The sequence below is a fragment of the Perognathus longimembris genome, chromosome 24 (genome assembly GCF_023159225.1).
Source record: "Perognathus longimembris pacificus isolate PPM17 chromosome 24, ASM2315922v1, whole genome shotgun sequence".
In the NCBI taxonomy this organism is placed as follows: domain Eukaryota; kingdom Metazoa; phylum Chordata; class Mammalia; order Rodentia; family Heteromyidae; genus Perognathus; species Perognathus longimembris.
The window spans coordinates 3,345,970-3,366,271 of NC_063184.1; the positions used below are offsets into that span (position 1 = coordinate 3,345,970).

A 20,302-nucleotide genomic window follows, 5' to 3' on the forward strand; every position below is an offset into this window, starting at 1 on the left:
CTTACTGGCGTCCATCACAGGCGCTGGGCCTTCTTCTGGGAACACGGGTGGCTTTTCCATGGCCCGTGGGCGGGCATTCTGGGCAGGGTTCCCCCTGTGCCCCGCTGGGTGGCGGGTGGCAAGGCCGCAAGGTGCTGGCCGGCGGGCTGCGCGCTGGGCTGGGTGGCAGGTGGCAAGGCCGCAGGATGCGGCGCGGGCACGTGTCTTCTGGTCTGCACTGTGCCCCACCTGCTTGGGTGTCCGGCTGCCCTCCTCGCGGGCCGCGGCCTCACCCGGTTCCTCCTCCTGTCTCGCAGGTGGAAATCACGCTTCAGGACGTCAACGACAACCCGCCCGTGTTCCCGGCCGACACGCTGGACCTGACCGTGGAGGAGAACGTGGGCGACGGCGCGCGGATCCTGCAGCTCAGCGCCGTGGACGCCGACGAGGTAGGGCGCGGGGCGGGAAGCGCGGGCGGAGTCCACGCCGAGGCACCGAGCTTAGGGCGCAGTGTCCCCCCCCCTCAGGACGTCCTGGTGCCCGAGGTGCCCCCCAGGACCGAGAGACAGGAGAGGCCAGCAGGCCGCTTCCCCGTGCCCAGCCGCGCTCAACTGCTCTCGGCTTAGCGCGCCGCGCATGTGCGAGCCACGGAACGCACTGCGCATGTGCGAGCCACTCTCAACCCGGCGCCCAGAGCGCACCGCCCATGTGCTAGCCACGTTCAGCTCGGCGCATGGAGCGCACGACGCACATGCGGGCCATGCTCAGCTCGCATGGAGTTCACTGCGCATGTGCGAGCCACGCTCAGCCAGGCGCGCAGAGCACACTGCGTATGTGAGCGTCACGGAACGCACGCACTGCGTGTGTGTGAGCCCCACTCAGCCTACGTTATTCAGTTGTCATGTGTGTATGCAACACATGTGCATGTAAAATACGTGTGCACGTAAGAATACCGTCCAGCCAAACCCATAATTTTCCAGTTCCTTCCTAACAGAAATGTTATGATTAATGGTGAAGTTGAGCACAAAATTTAAGTCATCTCCTAAAACGGTGTTTTAGTGGCACGTGAATGTGCACAGTTTATAATTTTTTTTTATTACAAGTAAGTCGTAATTCTTTAAGAGGTTACTTTTTGTGCTAGTACTGGGATTTGAACTCAGAGCCTGAGCTCTGTCTCTTGCCCCTTTCACCCAAGGCTGGTGCTGCACCACCCCCGGCTTTTTTGATGGAGATGGGCATCTCCTGGGTCTTCCCACCTGGGCTGGTTTATAATTACCATCCTTAGATCCCAGCCTCCTGGGTAACTGCAATTACCCCTGTGAGCCGCCTGCCTCGGGCTGCTTCAAGTTCTTTTCGGGGGTAAATCCACGTTGTGACGTTGAGAAGGAAGAAAACACCTTCTCAGATACCACTAGGAGCTGTACATGACCCTCTGTAACACAAGCCTGACGCAGAACAAAAAATTGCCTTTCCTCACCTTGATCACAACCTCAACATTACCGAAAAATCCCATGTTTGCCCTCTGAGCAAACTCTTCATGGGTTTCTTTCTTTAACTTTATAAAGGTGATCAAATAAATAGCAGGCTATTAACTGCCAATTCAAAACCCTAATGACTTAGACATTACAAATTTTGAAAAACCTACCTAGTGAAAGGGAACACAGTGTAGATATTTAAATAAATTGAAATAAATTTTTGATTTGATGTTTTAGCTTTAGTAAATTCTGTGCAATTTTATGTAGAGAAAAATTTATATTTATCCCAATGTGGCTATTAATGACAGCTATATGACTAAACATTTGCATTATTGATAGATATGTGATCTCTATCAACAATAAATTAGTAAATATTTATAAATATAAATTAGGAAATAACAATTAGTAAATGTTTCTCAAAGCCCACCATTGTTAAAATACATTTGTTTATATCAATTTATAAAATGTCTCAAATGGTTATTTGCATGTAACAATAAACATCTCATGTGATGGATATGAAACAATGCACCTAAGATAATTATAATTGAAATAGTTATTCTAACCTCTGTAGGAAGGAAGCAGAAACTTCTCTTTACTCCATGGAATGTTAGAGTGGGATTACTCAATATAACTAACAGTATTCAATATGTAACTATAAAACTGTACTTGAAGATTTAAATTTAGTTGTAATTATCATACTATACTCTGTCTCTCTCTCTCTCTGTCTCTCTGTCTCTGTCTCTGTCTGTCTCTGTCTGTCTCTCTGTCTCTCTGTCTGTCTCTGTCTCTGTCTCTGTCTCTGTCTCTGTCTCTGTCTCTGTCTCTCTCTCTCTCTCTCTCTCTCTCTCTCTCTCTCTCTCTCTCTCTCTCTCTCTGTGTGTCTCTCTCTGTCTCCAGGTACTGGGGCTTGAATTCCTTGTACCCTTCCTTGTGTTTTTCCCTCATAGCTGATGCTCTACCACTTGAGCCACAACTCCACTTCTGGCTTTGATGGTTAATTGGAGATAACAGTCCCATGTTTTATTTGCCTGGGCTGATTTTGAACCTTGATCTTTGGGTCTTAGTCTCCTGAGTAGCTAGGATTACAGATGTGAGCCACTTGTATCCTGGTAATGGAATTATTTAAAATACAAAAGTTATTTAAATCATCAGCCAATTAACTGTTGATGCCTCTTTTATTATTTGTATGCTTTTCCTGAATGACGTAACTTGACTGTTACGGAGTGTTAAGAGAATAAAGTCTGGGTTAAGAATAAATCCGTTTCAAAAAGCCACATATATGTGTTGAACGTAAGCAGCATGGAGGCCAGAGGCCAGCTATCCAGGAGGCAGAGATGTTCAGGTCAAGGTATTAAGACCTTGGGGGCAAACAAACCTAGCACTAGCTGGACTGGAGGTCTGGCTCAAGTGGCAAAGCACCAGACTTGAGGATAAAAGCACATGAGAGCTTCAGTCCCCTGAATTCAAGTCCCAGTACTGACACACAGACATACACACACAACACACGTATTGCACACACATACATCATGCACACACCACAAACCACACACATACATACATACCACACACACGCACACACACACACACACAAAAGAGCATTTGAACTATGTTGAATCAAGTAATTCTTAGCTATTTGCTTTTGAGAACTCCTTCTTTGTGTCTCCTCTGGAGAGTAAAATGTTTCTCTCCAGTATTATTTTCACTGCAGCTGACACATCATATTTATTTCTTGTGCTGCTGATGTAGCAAGCTTAGGGTATTTAATAAATAGACTTTTCAATAGTCCTAATGAAATCGTTACTCTTGGCAAGACATTTTTACATTCACCCATGGTATTAATTCACCACCTCATAGCTTTTTAAAAAATCAATCCAGTCGTATGTTTTTCCTTCTTTGCAGAATTGTCATAACTTTAAAATGGAACCTTTGAAAAATCAAAGAAGTTCTGTAATAGCTTTAAAGTTGTTTTTGTTTCTTTGCTTTCACCCAGTTTCCAAGACTGTATCATGTGAACAGATCAGAATTGAACATAGCATCTGTTATACCTGAACTTTGCTAGAATTTTCTAATAATAATAATATTCCTAACAGATTAAACTAGTAGATATTAGCAGTCTCAAGTAGGTGTTGGATGTTTTTTTAAGCCATAAAATTACAACAAAAATGTTAGATAGTCATGTACACCTGAATATACAAGATAAATGTGTGAAAGTTAGCTATTTTGTGATTAAATTAAAATAGTTGGGAGGCTTTCACTTTATTAAATTTAAAAATTGGCTTTGAGAAAGCAGAATAAAAAGACTGCAAATGTCACTCCTTATAAATTTGGAAGAAGGAATATTTTTACCTTAGACTATTAGAAATCATTCCCTCTTGTCCTTGAACATAAGAGAAACAAAAGTGCAAGCGATAGGTGGTGGGAAAGCTCCGGAAGTGTAGATGCGGTCATCCAGCATAAATAGACCTTGAGATTTATTACTCTGAGGGCTTTAATAAACTTCTCTAAGCTAGTCATGGAGAATATAAAAATGTGGCTTAGATAAAATACAGTTTGATCAAAAGGCAATTTCTCAAGTCAAAAGCTCCAAAATTACGTGGAACTCAATGTCAAGATCAAGCACTTAGTTACAAGTAAGGTGGGACTGGAGTGTGTAGCCCCAGTCCAGGCCCTGGCCCACCAGGCCTGCCCACAGCCCCACAGGCGGGTCAGGAGGCCTCGGGAAGGGCAGGAATTACCACCTGGCAGCCATGGGCAGACAGCACGTTCGGGCCTCCTGGGCCATATCAGGTAAATTAAGGAGCGGTCCATGTAACCAGGCAGGGCAGGGAGTGAGCCATGTGAGCAGGCAAAAGGGTCCCCCCCACCCCCCAGCAGGCAGGCCTGGCTGGATGGCAGCACAGCCCTTGTGTGGCGAATTCCGCAGGAGTGTTTACAGTCAAGAGTAAATAAACTATTATTTCCCAGTAGGTGATCTATCAGGTGGGGACTCCTTAGAGATTAAATCCCCCACAACAAAATGTGATCTATCAGCGATCAGTTCCAACCTTCTTGGCCTCCGAGGTGATCACAAATGAGTGCTGAGAGAGGGCTCAGGGCCATGCACACGGCATAGCATGGTGCATCCCAGGGTTCTTAGACATTATCCTGATCCCCAGAGTCAGAACTTCTCAGTGAAAAGCAGCTTTTGAGGGTCTCTTACAACTGGCCACCAAAACCCGTATGTTTCTAGGGATTCAAGGCAGCCCTTATTCTCATTTGCTAGGTGTCTTGATTGTCAAATGTTTCTCTTTTATGAATAATAGAAAAAACATAGCATAACTCTACACTCTATCTCAAAGGTTATTCTATATATATGTGTGTGTATGTGTGTATATGTGTGTATACATACATATATGTATACACACATATTAACTAAGTCTTAACTACAATCCTATTTGTTTTTAATCAGGGAAAATTGGTGGAACATTTATCCAAAAGCCACACAAGTAATAATGTAATAGTCTACCCTAAAAACAAGGCACACAGGATTATATTTCAATCAACACAATTTTGAATGTTTAATACACTATTTTAGTCATAATTTACATACACGATGCCTACATTTAGTTGTTTTACAATTTCAACAAGAAAGTGGTATATTGATGAGTGCCTGTAATCGTAGATACTCAGGAGGCTGAGATCTGAGGATCATGGTTAAAAGCCAGACTAGGCAGAAAAGTCTGTGAGATTCTTGTGTCCATTTCACTAGCAAAAACTAGAAGTGGGGGTGTGGCTCAATTGGTAGGGCCCCAGCAGACAAAGTCAAATGAGATTGCAATTCTCTGAGTTCAAGCTCCAATACCAGCAGAAAGAGAGAAAGAGAGACAGAGATCAGAGAGAGATAGACAGACAGAGAGAAACACACACACACACAGAGACACAGAAAGAGACGCAGAGAGAATGAGAGAGAGAGAGAGAGATCTTTAACATTCCAAAACACAGTGAAGGTACTATTCTTCATGACTAAATCCACACGGTTTTATAATTCTATTTCTCCATAATTTCTTCATCATTGCTGAAGCTAAGGTCACTCCAAGCCTTCTGGTACCTTTTTTGGGGGGCTATTTCCTTGGTCACCCTTCCTGCATCTGTCTCTGTTTTGGCTTCTCCCATTCTTTAAGTATCAATATTAGTCCTCATGTTCAAGACATTTCTTATCTTATTTATTTATTTAAATATTTATATTTTCAATAACTTGTGAATGGCACGGACACCTTCAAAAGTTGACCTTCAGATAATTTTTCCAAGTGAACTTCCCACATCTGAAATTCCGACAGTCATTTCTTTGGCATTGACCTTCAGTCTCAGAACAGGCCATAAATAAAATTTTACTTTGTAATTTCCTTTGTATCCAAGCACATCCTACTGTGGTCCTCAATAAGTATCTTCTCCAAATACCAAACCTAAGTGGATTTCTTCCTTTTCTTTCACTTTTTCCCATCATACTTGATTGTTCAAGAATATGTATGAAAATCTGAACAAATGATTATTATAGTTATTTCTGTATCTAATTACATGTTACCAATTTGTCCTCTGACTCCTGCTGTTTTACACAGATTCATATTCTGAATTCCAAAGGGACAGAACCAGGATCTGCTCCCTTTGTCCAAGTCACTTACCATCAAGACAGCATGGTAATGATATTTAGCTCACTGTGCACCTGGAAGGTTGACCTCATTAATCCCCTTGGAGTGATGTAATCCGGCAGGCATAGCACTCTAGCACTCGGGGAAACTCATAATGAATGTTCTGTGACCTTTCTCCTTCCACTGAAACCTTTCCACCTTGTAGCTTGTAGTTTGGGGGCTTATATCTCAAGGACCTGGGAAGACAGAAGAAGTTACTTACCTCTGCTTTCGTCACACAGAATAGGGGCTGATAATCTTCTGCTTCCACCAATTTTGGGATTACAGAGCCCCAATTTCTCTCGGATGCAAGTTCTACTCATGGTTTCTCTCCTCTAGCTCCTGAAGTCAATAATAACAAGGGTCTTAAAAGCTTCCAAGCCATTTGGGTTACATTGAGATTTTGCAGAATGTTTCCAGAATTTACCAGTTTAGCTTGCATTTCTTGTCATGGATTAAAACTCTCCACTGTGAAGCCCCCCACAGTGAGAAAACAAAGCCCCTCCCATACTGGACTCATTGTTCATAGTTCACGGTGAACAGAAAGTCTTTTCTACAAAACCCCAGCTCTTTGCCTCATCTCATTAGACTCCCTAAACGAAACAGCTCAGCATGGCCTCCCTCTCAGCCAGCTCCTTCCCTACCCATGAAGCCTGGACATTTGTCTAGCAGGTGAATTTCCTTTTCCTGTGGACACAAGATGACTTTGGCAGGTGTGTGCTTGGAGCATGCTTGTGTGTAATTAACTCGTGCCTCATTTGTAAAAGGATCTATCGGAGGTGTGAGTGCTCATGGCCCTGCCTTGCCTCTGCTTACCCAGAGAAAACTGTGTGTGTGTGTGTGTGTGTGTGTGTGTGTGTATGCATGTGCACACGCACATGCTGGTTATGGGGCTCGAACTCAGGGCCTCCTGCTTTCACTTGCCTTTTTCACTCAAGGCTGGAACTCTACCACGTGAGCTACACTTCTACTTCCAGATTTTTGCTGGTAACTTGTAGATAAGAGTCTCGCAGTCTTTTCCTCCTGGAGTAGCCTTGAACCTCATTTCTCAGATCTCAGCCTCCTAAGTGGCTAGGATTACAGGTGTCACCCACAAGCACCCAACTCCTGTTGGCCTTTTCAGTTTGGAGAAATGTCTATCTGAGAAAACACTTCACTCTGTAATTAGATTGTCAGTTTGTTTTCTTGCTGATATGGTTTGGAAATGAACCTTTTATCAGATATGTCATTTTTGGACATACTTTACCCTATTCCATGATTTACCTTTTAATTTTCTTTCCTCCTTACATTGTAGAAACTTTGTATCTTGACAATCTCACTTGTCTCCTTTGTTTTGGTTGCCTGCGCTGGTCAGAGCCACGAAAGCACTGCCAAGTTCCTTTGAGTGGGAGAGGAGGCCTCTACTCCCTTCCCTGATGCGGTGTAGAGTTTCAGTCTTATGTTGAAGAGTTCAAGCCATTTGGAATTGATTTGTGTGTCAACGTTTTTATATTTATATACATTTAAACCAACCCTCTTTTTGAAAAGACTATTTCCCAGCCACTGTACATTCTTTGTACCCTTGTCAGAGGTCAGTTGACTTTTAGGCAAGAATTTATTTCTGGGCTTTCTAGTTAATTCAGTTGGTGGAACTATCCAACTCGATGCTGGTATTATACTATTTTCATTACTGTAGTTTTGTGTCTGTTTTGAAATCAATAACTGATTTTAAAATACTTGCATTTTTTTCTTTCTGAACATTGTTTCATATACTTGGAGGTCTTTTCCCTTATGAATTAAAAATCCCTATCACTGTAAAAATACCTTTGGAGCCAAGTGCCAGTTATTTACACCTATATAACTGAAGTTACTCTGAGAATTATAGCTTGAAGACAACCCAGGCAGACATAGCTGTGAGACTCATCTCCCATTACCCAGCAAAAAGCTAGGAGTTGAAATGTGGTCCAAGGGGTAGAGCATTAGTTTCGGCTAAGTGAGGGCTCGAGGCCCGGAGTTCAAGTCCAAGTACCACACACACACACACACACACACACACACACTAGGATTTTGATAAGGATTTCAATAAATCTATAGGTCCCCTTGGGTACACCTTTAATCAACATTATCATTTCTTTGGATCTTCTGGAATTTCTTTCATCCGTGTTTTATAAATGTTCAGTGGACAGTCTTGCACCTTCTTGAGGTTTTCTTTTCGAAATCTGATACTATCCCATGAAATGAAAGCCCCAACCTCACTTTTGTCAAATATATGGTGGGAGGAAATGGGAGAAGCAATGGTTCTGCTATCCATCATCCCCGGGCTCAGAGGCCTGGTTCTGCTGTCTATCTTCCCTGGGCTCAGAGGCCTGGTTCTGCTGTCCGTCTTCCCTGGGCTCAGTGGCCTGGTTCTGCTGTCCGTCTTCCCTGGGCTCAGAGGCCTGTTTGTTTGCATTCTTGCCCCCAGGGAGCCAATGCTGTGGTCACTTATGCCATCATTAGTGGGGCTGATGATAGCTTCCGCCTCGACCCTGAGTCTGGAGAGCTGGTAGCCACCAGGAGGCTGGACCGGGAGCGCCGCTCCAAGTACTCGCTGCTGGTCCGCGCCGATGATGGGCTGCAGTCCTCCGACATGAGGATCAACATCACTGTCAGCGATGTGAACGACCACGCACCCCGCTTCTCCCGGCCCGTGTATTCATTCGACATCCCTGAAGACACCAGTCCGGGTAGGAGACCTGCCTGCCTTCAGCCTGCTTGCTAACAAACGCCTCTGCCTACCATCAGAGGGCTTACTGACCAGTAACTGGCTTTACTACATTCTACCAGTTATTAGAGATATATGTAATATTATATATATATATGTTAGTTACTATACATAACTTATAACATATATGTCTATAATACTATATATACTATATATGTGTTGAATTTTTGAATCTCTTAATTAACATCTTGGATGAAATTCCTGAGCAAATTGCTAGGTTCCGGGAGGGTTGTGTTTGAGAGCAAATGAGGTTAACTGTTTATCTGATTACTAATTACAGATATTTCTGTCCCTAGAAATATTTGAAATAAGAGTTGTTGGTGCTCAGAGTAACCATTCTTGATACCCTTAATTAACTTTCTTAAAACTGAAGTGATTGTGTTTCTATGTATAGAAATAGCAAATTATATGGAAATTCATTTCTGAATTACCAGGAATCAACTCCAGCTAGGTGGTCCAGGGCAAATGAATTCACTTCTCATGGCTTTACGTGCTTGCACTGTTGAATGGAATCAATAATCCCCGTAGTGTTTAGAGAAGCATTTCTTTAGCTTGCTTTCCTGGGGCTTGAGATAAACAAGTAGTCAATAAATGTTCTTGGACTCTAACTTGCAACATATTGTGTTGTACAGTCTAAGAACTCCATACCCTTATTTCCAGTGGGGTGTGTGTGTGTGTGTGTGTATGTGTGTGTGTGTGTGTGTGTGTGTGTGTGTCTTGTTGCCATAACAATGGAGTAGAAAATCTTATCTGAATTTTGAAATGTTATTCTGAGTTACCTTTGGGATTGGTTTTTGACATTCCATTTGACAAAGCTACTGAGCACACAGAGGACTCTGCGCACGTCCTCCTTTGAGAGATGCCCTTCTTGTTGACTTCCTATCTGAATTATAACAACAACCAGAGAAAACATGGTGTACTCTACTCAGAGTATTTACAGTTTCTTACAGCTTCCATAAGCAGACAGTGAATTTATTTTTAAATTTATAACTTGGTAGTGTCAGTGTAGAGAGGCAGGGGGGGCGAATGTAGTCACAGTGTTCAGTGTACAGATGTGAACATGGAACCAGGTGACTTGAGGGAAGGGGCAGGGCAGGGAGAGATCAGGGAGGAGATAGAAGGGGTGACATCGATTAAGATGCATTGTGCTCAAAAACTGACATGTTGAATTGAAGCCCCTTTGTGCAACTACTTAATGATCGTTAAAAGATTTTGAAAAATTTGGCAGTGCCCAATGGAAAACAGAAGTACGATTCCTTCCCAAAGACATTTAGCAGAAAGCCCAGGCCACTGGGCACCTGGCCTGGCGTGGGAAGGCTGGCGTGGACCATGGGGCGGAGGTTTGCGCTGCTGAAAACTCTAAATATTCCATTCGTTATTTCTCAGTTTTCCTGGCTCTGTTCATTTAATTCTTCTTAACAGGTTCCTTGGTAGCAGCTATTTTAGCTACCGATGATGACTCTGGTGTGAATGGAGAAATTACATACACTGTGGATGAAGATGATGAAGATGGCATATTTTTTCTGAACCCGGTTACTGGAGTCTTTAATCTGACCCGAGTGTTAGATTATGAAACACAGCAGTATTATATCCTCAGTGTTCGTGCAGAAGATGGCGGGGGACAATTCACTACTGTCAGAGTTTATTTCAACATACTGGATGTCAATGATAATCCACCCGTGTTCAGCCAGAGTTCTTACAGCACCTCCGTGATGGAGAATCTACCTGTGGGCTCCACTGTGCTGGTGTTTAACGTTACTGATGCAGATGACGGTATGTGGTTTACTAAGTGTAGCTTAAAATGTCATTAAAGCACTGTTCTTAGATGCACATACATGTATATGCCTGTGCATACATACATATATTGAATCTATACATATGTATGTATAATATATAGTATGCTGTAATATATGTAATATATGCATACATGTATTATATATGCAATATAAGTGCATATAATAAAATATATTATATATAATGTAATAGAGTTATATAATATATTTTATTATTCTATAGAAAACATCTTAATAATTATTATATACAATGTTATATTGTGCAATAATATAACCATAATACTTAATTAATAATAATTTATTATTGATTATATATTTACTTTTTGGTCCTGAGATTGAGGCTTGAACTTGGGGCTTCCTGGTCTTGGTTAGCTTTTCTGTTCAAAGCTGGTGTTATACTTGAACCATATCTTCACTTCAAGCTTTTGGGGATAGGAGTTTGATGGATTTGTCTAAGCTGGCTTTGAACCATGATCCTCACATCTCACCCTCCCAAATAGCTAGAATTATACATGTGAGCCACCAGTGTCTGTAGGTTCATGTTATATTTACGTATTTATATATTTATCTATATGTTAATTTGCCCTAAATATGTATTCTATAGGAACACATACACACACACACAATGGGAAGAAGTGGGACTATAATTTAACTATAAAGAATTTTAAAATCTAAACAATGTAAATATTTTTAATAATGTTACGCAGCAACCATGTTATCATTTTGTGAATGTTATATTTTGTTTTCACATTGGATCAATGGCAATATTGCAAGTTAGCAATGTAGAAGTCATAAAATAATTTTTAGTAGATTTCAGATAAGTAAATAAAAATTATTTATGCTTGCATATATTACTTAAACTGGAAGACAATAAAACTAGGAAGCAAAAGGAAACCACGGGCTGGGGGTGCAGCTCAAATAGTAGAGCACATGTATATGGTGTTTGTTTTGAGTACTGGGATTGAACCCAGAGCCTTAAACTTGCTAGGTAAGTGCTCTACCACTAGAGTGAAACCCCCAGCCCTAAATTATAGTGATACTTTAGCTAGAAGAGAAGCTTCTGATCTCTTTAACTTATGCTTTATAATTGAGTTGAGATTCTTGGATAAAATCAAAGAATGTACTCTTAAACCCATTTCAATTGTACTTACTGTCAGAGCACTTGGGATGCTTAGATTTTTTAATGCTTTATCCCTTATTCTTTCTTCTATGACCTATCTTATAAATGCAGGTATATGATAATATAGCATTATTGATGCCAATACTGCATAGATTATCAGTGTGTTCCTGAATTATTCAGAAAGTTAGTTAGCATATCTTGTTTTCCTTCTCATTTGGTCAAGATAGTTATTCTCACAGTCCATAAAACAGAACACAGAGAAAAATAAAAGGACTAGCCTAAACATGTACTAATTATTCCCTATGAGGGAAACCATAGAGGCCATGTTTCTTTGGGTCTGGCTCACTTCACGTAGTACATTTTTTTCTCTCTCATATTCCCTTCCTGTGGTTTTACCCCTGCTATCACTGTATCTCATCTTAGTACCCTGGATACTACATATACGTGTATTAGAACTAGGGAATAGAAAGGGAATACCAAAATTGAGAGACAAAGGATAAAAAGACAAACCATTCCAAAAGCAATACCTACAAAACTATTTGGTGTAAACCAACTGAACAACTCATGGGGGGAGAGGGAAAAGGGCAGGGAGAAGGTGGGGGAAAATGAGGGAGGAGGTAACAAGCTGAACAAAAAATGTACTCACTGCCTTACATATGAAACTGTAACCCCTCTGTAATTCACTTTGACAATAAAGGAAAAACAAAAACAGAGCACAGGACATTGGAGGAGAAATCCATCTCTAGCCTGAGCCGCTGCACCCTGAGCCAGACACGCCGGCCATAGCCTTAGACTTTGCTGGTTCCTGCTGATACAGATGATTTCCATAATCAACCTCAATGTTCATTCTTCCCTATGCTTAGTTGTCCTTTGGGGGGCATAGACATACCACTTAGAAACACGTTGAGGTAAAAGACGTAGTTGATGTATATTTTAATAAACAGAATCGGGATGCTATCTTTAGAATTCATTGAGTACATTTGAAATCTACTCCATTTATCTAAACATAGGTAGAACCAGGCACCTGAAATATATATGAAACAGATGTAGCTCTAACATTATGATGATTATAAATCCTTGGTAGTAAAAATGTAATAAGTATGGCTGGGTACCAGTGGGTTATACCTGTAATCCTAGCTACTCAGGAGGCTAGATTCAAGGCCAGTCTGAGCAGGAAAGTCTGTGAAAGTCAATTCAACTGCAAATTGAACCAGAGTTCAATTAACCGCAAAAAATGGAGCAGAGCTGTGGGTCAAGTGGTAGAGTGCTGGCCTTGGGCAAACAATTCTCAGGCGCAGATCTAGGCCTTGAGTTCAAGCCTTAGGACTAACACACACACACACACACACACACACACACACACACACACACACAGGACAATGGTATTTTTTTTTTTTTTTTTTTTTTGGCCAGTCCTGGGCCTTGGACTCAGAGCCTGAGCACTGTCCCTGGCTTCCTTTTGCTCAAGGCTAGCACTCTGCCACTTGAGCCACAGCGCCACTTCTGGCCATTTTCTGTATATGTGGTGCTGGGGAATCGAACCCAGGGCCTCATGTATACGAGGCAAGCTCTCTTGCCACTAGGCCATATCCCCAGCCCAACAATGGTATTTCTATAATGTATAGGCTGGCTCCAATTAGATGTCCATGCTCAGTAGATGCTGATGTTTAGTTTGGATTATGTCTCCCTGTTATCATAACCTTTATTTATCTTCCCTATTCCTTCACCATGAATATAGACAACACTATATATGTGTATAGTTCTCTGGCAAGAATTTTCCATTCTAGCCAGAGATTCTAATGTTTCAAAGCATTGTCTCTATTTTCAGATATATTCCATTTATTCTCATAACTTAAAATGCAGGGCAACTGAGAAGAGTGAGGAGATAAGAAACTTGGTCAAGAATCTTCTGGAGTATTCCACGCACATATAACTACAAGTATATATTAACGGCTAACTCCAAAACATTTTAAAAATGGATTTTCCCCTTTCATTGTGTTGCATAAATGTTTTGAGCCACATTTACCCATTGTTTTCATTTTGAATGCTTTTATCAGTGTAATTTCCTGTACCTTGACCTAAAATGTAGGACACAGTTCTTACTTTTTTTGAACTTCAAGGATAATGATAAGAAGAACCTTGTTTGTAAAATTACCAGCACGGTGACACTCAATGATACTCTACTTATCTCACAAACATTAGACATTTAAATATCAATAAATTAATCCTAATCACTGATTCAGGGGTTCATAATGAGGGGGTATACTGATCTCCTAAGTAAATAATTCAGTATTTAAAAAAATCTAACATATTAAATAGATTCTTTCTGTAGATAGATTAAGAGTTTAGTGTTTACCATTATAGCACCATTTCATAAGCCTTAGGCAAATCCTTTATGAGTTTCATAAATAGATAATTTGTATCTGGATCACAAAGCTTCACTGTGTGTAGTTAAAAAGTGCACTGGGGAAAATATCAAGAAATTGGAAAATCATGGAAATTTCCAGGGTTGATATTATCTTAAGACTGCTAATGGTAATAATAATGATGCTAATATGGCCGAATAATTGTATCCTGCATGCTTAGAGCAGGTTGAGGATTCATATTCTAGGGTTCCAGTGGCCCTGCAGGAGCTGCTTTGTCACAACTAGTGCTGTGGACTCGTGCCAGTTCTTACCTATATATTAAGGCAGTATTTGTAGTTGTGAATACATGTACACTTCATAATATAAAGCTCTGTATCCATAGTTCTTAAATGCAATTTATCATCTACATGCTTAGGTATTTATTTACATATGTCATTTTATTCATCTATTTATCTGTTAATGTATTTATTTATTTTATTTCTTGTTAGCTTATTCTGGCACTAGGGCTTGAACTCAGAATTAGTTGTGCTTAGCTTTTTCTTTTCAAGTCTGATGTGCTGCCACATGAATCACACTTCCACTTCTTTTTCCCTTTACTTTTCATCATCATCATCATTATTATTAGTGTTATTTTTGGTAAACAGGATAAGAGTGAGGACTTTCCTACTTAGACTGTCTTCTAACCTTAGATTTCAGCCTCCTCAGTAGTTAGGATTACAGGTGTAATCCAGTGATGTTTACTGTTTATAGGTTTAATGTATTATTATCCTTGGATCTGAACTCTTACTCAAATATAAATGTCTACATGTGTACATGTACATGCACGGCAACACACAGGCACAGAGACACACAAAGACACACAGATACAAAGACACACATGCACACACACACACACACAAAGTGATAAAACTGCCAAGAGAAGTCAGGGACATAAATGATTTTCAGAAAATTGAACACAAATGGTTTGAAATGCAGTCTCTTTTCAGTTTAAAGATCTGATGGGCCATAAAAGCCCAGTGCATCCAAGTTTCAACATTTTGGGGTCAAATCTAAAAGTTAAAAACGAATGCACTTATTGTTTCATGATTCAAATCTTCAATGCAAAAGTCAAGGCTGAAATAAGAAGATGAGGCTTTATTTTCTTCATAGAATACAAATGTTAAGGTAGAATTTTGAATTTTAATTTATCTATGGACTTTTTTTATGAGGAACACATTGCCAATGTTCCCTATTTGACTTGCCAAGTATACAATGCCCCTTTCTTTAAAATAAAATAAACCTAGTGAGTTTCCATGGGTTTCCTTGGTCTGTAATTTCTAAATCTCATTTCCTAATGGAAGAACTGTTTCTTCATGGTGCAGGATTCTGTGCAAAATATTGTGCTATTTATGTTTGTTTTTCAATGCTAATTGTTATCTTTGGTTTATTATTAAGGCCTTTTTTCTAATAGATTTAAATTAAATTTATAATCAGTTTCATTTTCATAATTCAAGTAGAAGTTGTGTATTTATTACTTCCTTTACCAATGGGTCCCACCACCCATTTCCCTCTTTTAGAAGGGATTGCTGTGCCATTTACGATTAGGCTATAAAATCTTGGTATCATATTCTTTGCTTGCTGCAGTGTAGCTGTTGACTTAAGGAAGCCACAGCCCTGTAGGCTCAGGATATTCAGACCTTTGGTTTAATGATTCAGATTGCCATTGATTTGTGTAGACCTTTATAACCGTGAAAAATGTCATGAGTATATCTAACTTCTTTGGTTCTTAGATACAAAACAGTCATATTTTCAGAGAACTAAGTTTTTAAAATCTTCTCTCCTTGGTGTTATTTATTCAGGTATTTTAAAATAACTTTTCTAATAGTATTCAAAATGAGTTTGGGTTGCGAGAGCAACGGCTCTCTTGCTGGGCTTTCTTTGACAATGTCTTTGCAAAGTCATTGAAAGTAACTAGATTCTATAATCTTCCCACATATATCCACAAACACAGAATCAGATTGGATATTCTTTCTATATCAATGTATATGAAACATGATTTCTCAAACCTGTGGGATTTACGACAAGGAATGAAGCTGGTTGTTGATCTTGTTTTATTGGGTCTTAAAATTTTTCTCCTGCTGCTAGGTTGACCTGTGTCCTCCATCAATATTATTTACCCATGACTTTTTTTTCCTGATTCTAATGTTTTGTTAACATGGCAATAGTCTAAAAGACATTGTAAGTATTAAAAGTCATAACTCATACTGAGTGGAATAACTAACTTTCCAAAGATCTACATAACCAGTGCTTACTCAAGAAATCTTTATCAATTAACCAGTGCTTTAAAGTTATCTTCTAAATATTTTTCCTCCATATCCTACAGACAAAGAACACTAAGTAAAGACCGTGATATTACAGGAAAAGAGTAATGTGGCTTCATTTTTTTAAAGGAAAATTAATGAACACACAACCTACACATTAAAACATTTTTATGAGACCCTAGAAAAGGTGATAGCTCCCGTGTTCATAGAATACTAAGGAGGAAGGGAGGGAGGGAGAGAGAGAGAGAGAGACAGACAGACAGACAGACAGACAGACAGACATAAAAAGAGAAATGGAGAGAAATGGAAAGAGGGAAATGGAGGGGGTAAGAAATGGATAAAGAGAGAGAATCAATGGACTAAAGTTAACTCCCATATTCATGGAATATGGAGGAGGAGGAAGAGGAAGAGGAGGAGGAGAAGGAGGAAAAGGAGGAGGAAGAGCAGAAAGAAAAGGAGGAGAGAGGAAAAAGGAAGAGAGGAGAGATGGGAAAGAGAAAAAGAAAGTGGTGAGAGAAATTGAGAGACAGATTGACAGTGCCAAAGGGAAAAGAGGAGAGAAAGAAGAGAGGAAAATCTGAAAGAGGAGGGAGAAAGGAGACAGAGAAAGAGGGAAGAAAGAGAAAGGTTGAGATGGAGAGAGGAGAGAGAAGTTGAGACAGTGATTGAGAGAGAGAAAAAAGGGGATAAGAGAAGAGAGGTAGGAGAAAGGAAGAAGAGAGTGAGAGGAGAGAAAAGATAGGAAAGAGAAAAAGAAAGAAATTGGGAGAGACTGAGAGGAAAAAGGGAAAGAGGAGAGAGAGGAGCAAGGAGAGAGAGGAGAGAGAAATTGAGCAATGGAGGGAGATTGGTCTAGAAGACCATTGGTAAAGCATGAGGTTCATTTCTCAAAGATGGAAATTTGGAAGCTGAACTATCTGAAATTAACTTCGGCAATATTGGAGCTGTTTATTTCTGAGAATTTGTGTTACTCCATGGGCATTCCCTAGTACCAGTTAAACATTATTGTTAGAATAATACATAAAAATAGCCAGTAGTACTGCGGGATCATGACTAAAACACTATTCTCTGCCTATTGTTACTAACTTCCTATCCAATGGCTTACTAAAACCACAGGCAGAGACATTTTCTGCATAAGCTTTGCTCTAGGAATTTCTGCAATTCTTAAAAGTGAGAATTTAAATGTTTCTTCCAATTAGAAAGTCATAGATTCTTATGGGATAAGAGATACTTTTTCTTAACTATAGCCCAATTATGGCACAAACAGTTATATTTGGAAACTTTCATGTATAATTTTACTACTACCGTTTCTTTGAAGGAGGACTTAAAAAAAAACTTCGTATATATGTAATAAAAGTTGAGAGGGTTATTTTTCTCAAAGGCCATTACTTGGCCAGATGCTTCATGGGAATTAAAAAGTATTTATTGGTTCTGACAAGAAATGTAAAAGTCGACTCAGTGCCCCATGAGTGATGTGGCCCATCGGAAGGTTTTATTATTCCCCTCTGAAGATGCGTGTCGGCCTCCATAAATCACTGACATTATCAATGTGCGGCTCCTAACGCAGAGTGCGGCAGGGCTCGTGGCAGACCCTGGGGAACCTGCGATAGCCACTGGAAAAAGGAAATAATCCTAGACGGTCCCTGCCTCTTCCCGCAGTCCTCATCTTCTCTTTCCTTCTGCACTGTGACATTTCCACGGAGCAGTGAATAGCAAGGTGTCCACCAGCGGCTGCCTGGACTGTGAACGTCCGTCCAGCGCCAAAGTGGCCAGGGAACAGGAGTGCGCCTGTGCTTGTGCTGTTGTTGTTGTTGTTTTCTTTGGTGCTGATCCAGGGGCTGGAATTCAGGGTCTAGACTCCGTGCCTGACGTTTGCTGCCCGACAGCGCTCTACCCCTCCGGCTACCATCCGCTCGTGGCTTCTGGGGTCGGTGGGGTGGGAGGCGCGCACCTGGGCTCCAGCCGTCGGGGCTCGGGAGCGCAGGGAGTCGGTGGGGTGGGAAGTCAGGGATGGGGCGCGCAGGGCTGCCCGCCCTCCCCGCCCGCCCGTCTGACGCGATCCCCTCGGCCCGCCCGTCCCTAGGTGCCCGCGCCCAGCTGGCATTCAGCATCGCGTCGGGGGACAGCCTGGGGCAGTTCGCGGTGGACAGCGGCGGGGCGCTGACGGTGCGCCGGGCCCTGGACCGCGAAAGCCAGTCCTTCTACAACCTGGTGGTGCAGGTGCACGACGAGCCGCCGCCGCCTGCCCCGCGCTTCACCAGCGCCGCGCAGGTCTCCATCATCCTGCTGGACGTGAACGACAACCCGCCCGAGTTCCTGTCCCCGCGGCTCACCTTCGTGCCGGAGAACACCCCGCTCGACACGGTGATCTTCACGGCGCGCGCCGTCGACCCGGACAGCGGGCCCAACAGCTACATCGAGTACTCGCTGCTGCCGCCCGCCGGCCGCTTCCGCATCGGCACCATCGACGGCCGCGTGCGGCTGGCGGGCGAGCTGGACCGCGAGGCGGCCGCGCGCCACACGCTCACCGTGCTGGCCACCGACAAGGGGCAGCCGCCGCGGTCGGCGCGCGCCGAGGTGGCCGTGACCGTCCTGGACGTGAACGACAACAGCCCAGTGTTCGCGCGCGCCGCGCTGGCGCTGGAGGTGAGCGAGGCCACGCCCCCCGGCACGGACCTCGCGCGCCTGCGCGCCGATGACGCCGACCAGGGCCCCAACGGGCAGGTGCGCTACAGCCTGGCAGGCGGCGACGCCCTGCACGAGTTCCGCATCGACTCCGTCACCGGCTCCCTGGCCGTGGCCAAGGCCCTGGACCGCGAGCGCACCGCCGCCTACCTCCTCACGGTGCAGGCCGCCGACCGCGGCAGCACTCCGCGCTCGGCCACCGCCGCCGTCCGTGTGGTCCTGCTGGACGTCAACGACTGCGTCCCCGCCTTCGAGCTCTCCCCATACTCCATCCGGGTCCCCGAGAACCTGGAGGCCCTGCCCAGCACCGTGCTGCAGGTGAGGGGCGGAGGGCGTCGGGGGGTGGGGCGGGGCGGGCGGCTCCCCTGGCTCCCCCGACGCCCACAGCCTGCGGATCTCCTTTCTCTTTATTTATAGATGAAACCTCGCAGCTCGGCTGTGCTACCTCGTGTGCAATCAGGCCGTGCACGTGTACGCCCGCGCGCACTGCACACTTTTGCTTCTCGGTGGCGATGATGTCTGCATCCATTTACATAAAATGATGTCAGGCCATGAGTAGCGTGCATAAATGCTCATTTTATGAGCAGCTCTCTCCTCGAAATGGCTATGAAAATGTATTTTTCATGAAACTTCCAGGAGATTGTGCATGTGTCGTGCAATGTTTTTTGCGCACATCCATGTGCATGGCACGTCCTCTCTCTCTCTCTCTTTTCTTTTTTTTTTTTTTTTTGCCATTTTTATTTCGTGCCTGAATGGATCTTGAAAATAGCGTTGACATTCCATCCTCACCCCCTTCCGGGGGCTGCGTTTGCTCCGGCGGACAGCCTCACGGTAGGCTGGCTCCCACCCACTGGCCGTGTGGTGCTGTTTTACAGGTGGTGGCGACAGATCACGACCAGGGAGACAACGGCAAGCTCTCGTATGCTCTGCTCGGTGGGAACGAAGAGCAGGCCTTCACGCTGTCACCCAGCGGGGAGCTGAGAGTCACGCAGAGTTTGGACAGGGAGAAGAAGGACCGCTTTGTCTTGTTGATTTCAGCGACAGATTCGGGTAAGTGCCAAGTGCATCACAACTTCCTCAGGTGGCTTGAATGATTCCTTTGCTAGTGAACGAACATGCTACTGGCTACTGCTGCTGCTGCTGGTATTATTGCTGCAGGTCCTGGGGCTTGAACTCA

The 20,302-nt window shown here is 42.8% G+C and overlaps 1 protein-coding gene across 1 annotated transcript in view; it reads left to right on the plus strand.

Moving 5' to 3' along the window:
• Fat4 (FAT atypical cadherin 4) overlaps positions 1-20,302 on the plus strand; it is a 157,196-nt gene that overhangs the window by 76,468 nt on the left and 60,426 nt on the right. The window contains exons 2-6 of the mRNA XM_048333368.1: positions 297-428; positions 8,562-8,823; positions 10,284-10,634; positions 18,524-19,443; positions 20,001-20,175. Coding sequence (XP_048189325.1) covers positions 297-428; positions 8,562-8,823; positions 10,284-10,634; positions 18,524-19,443; positions 20,001-20,175 — 1,840 coding nt within the window. The remainder of the gene's footprint in view (positions 1-296; positions 429-8,561; positions 8,824-10,283; positions 10,635-18,523; positions 19,444-20,000; positions 20,176-20,302) is intronic.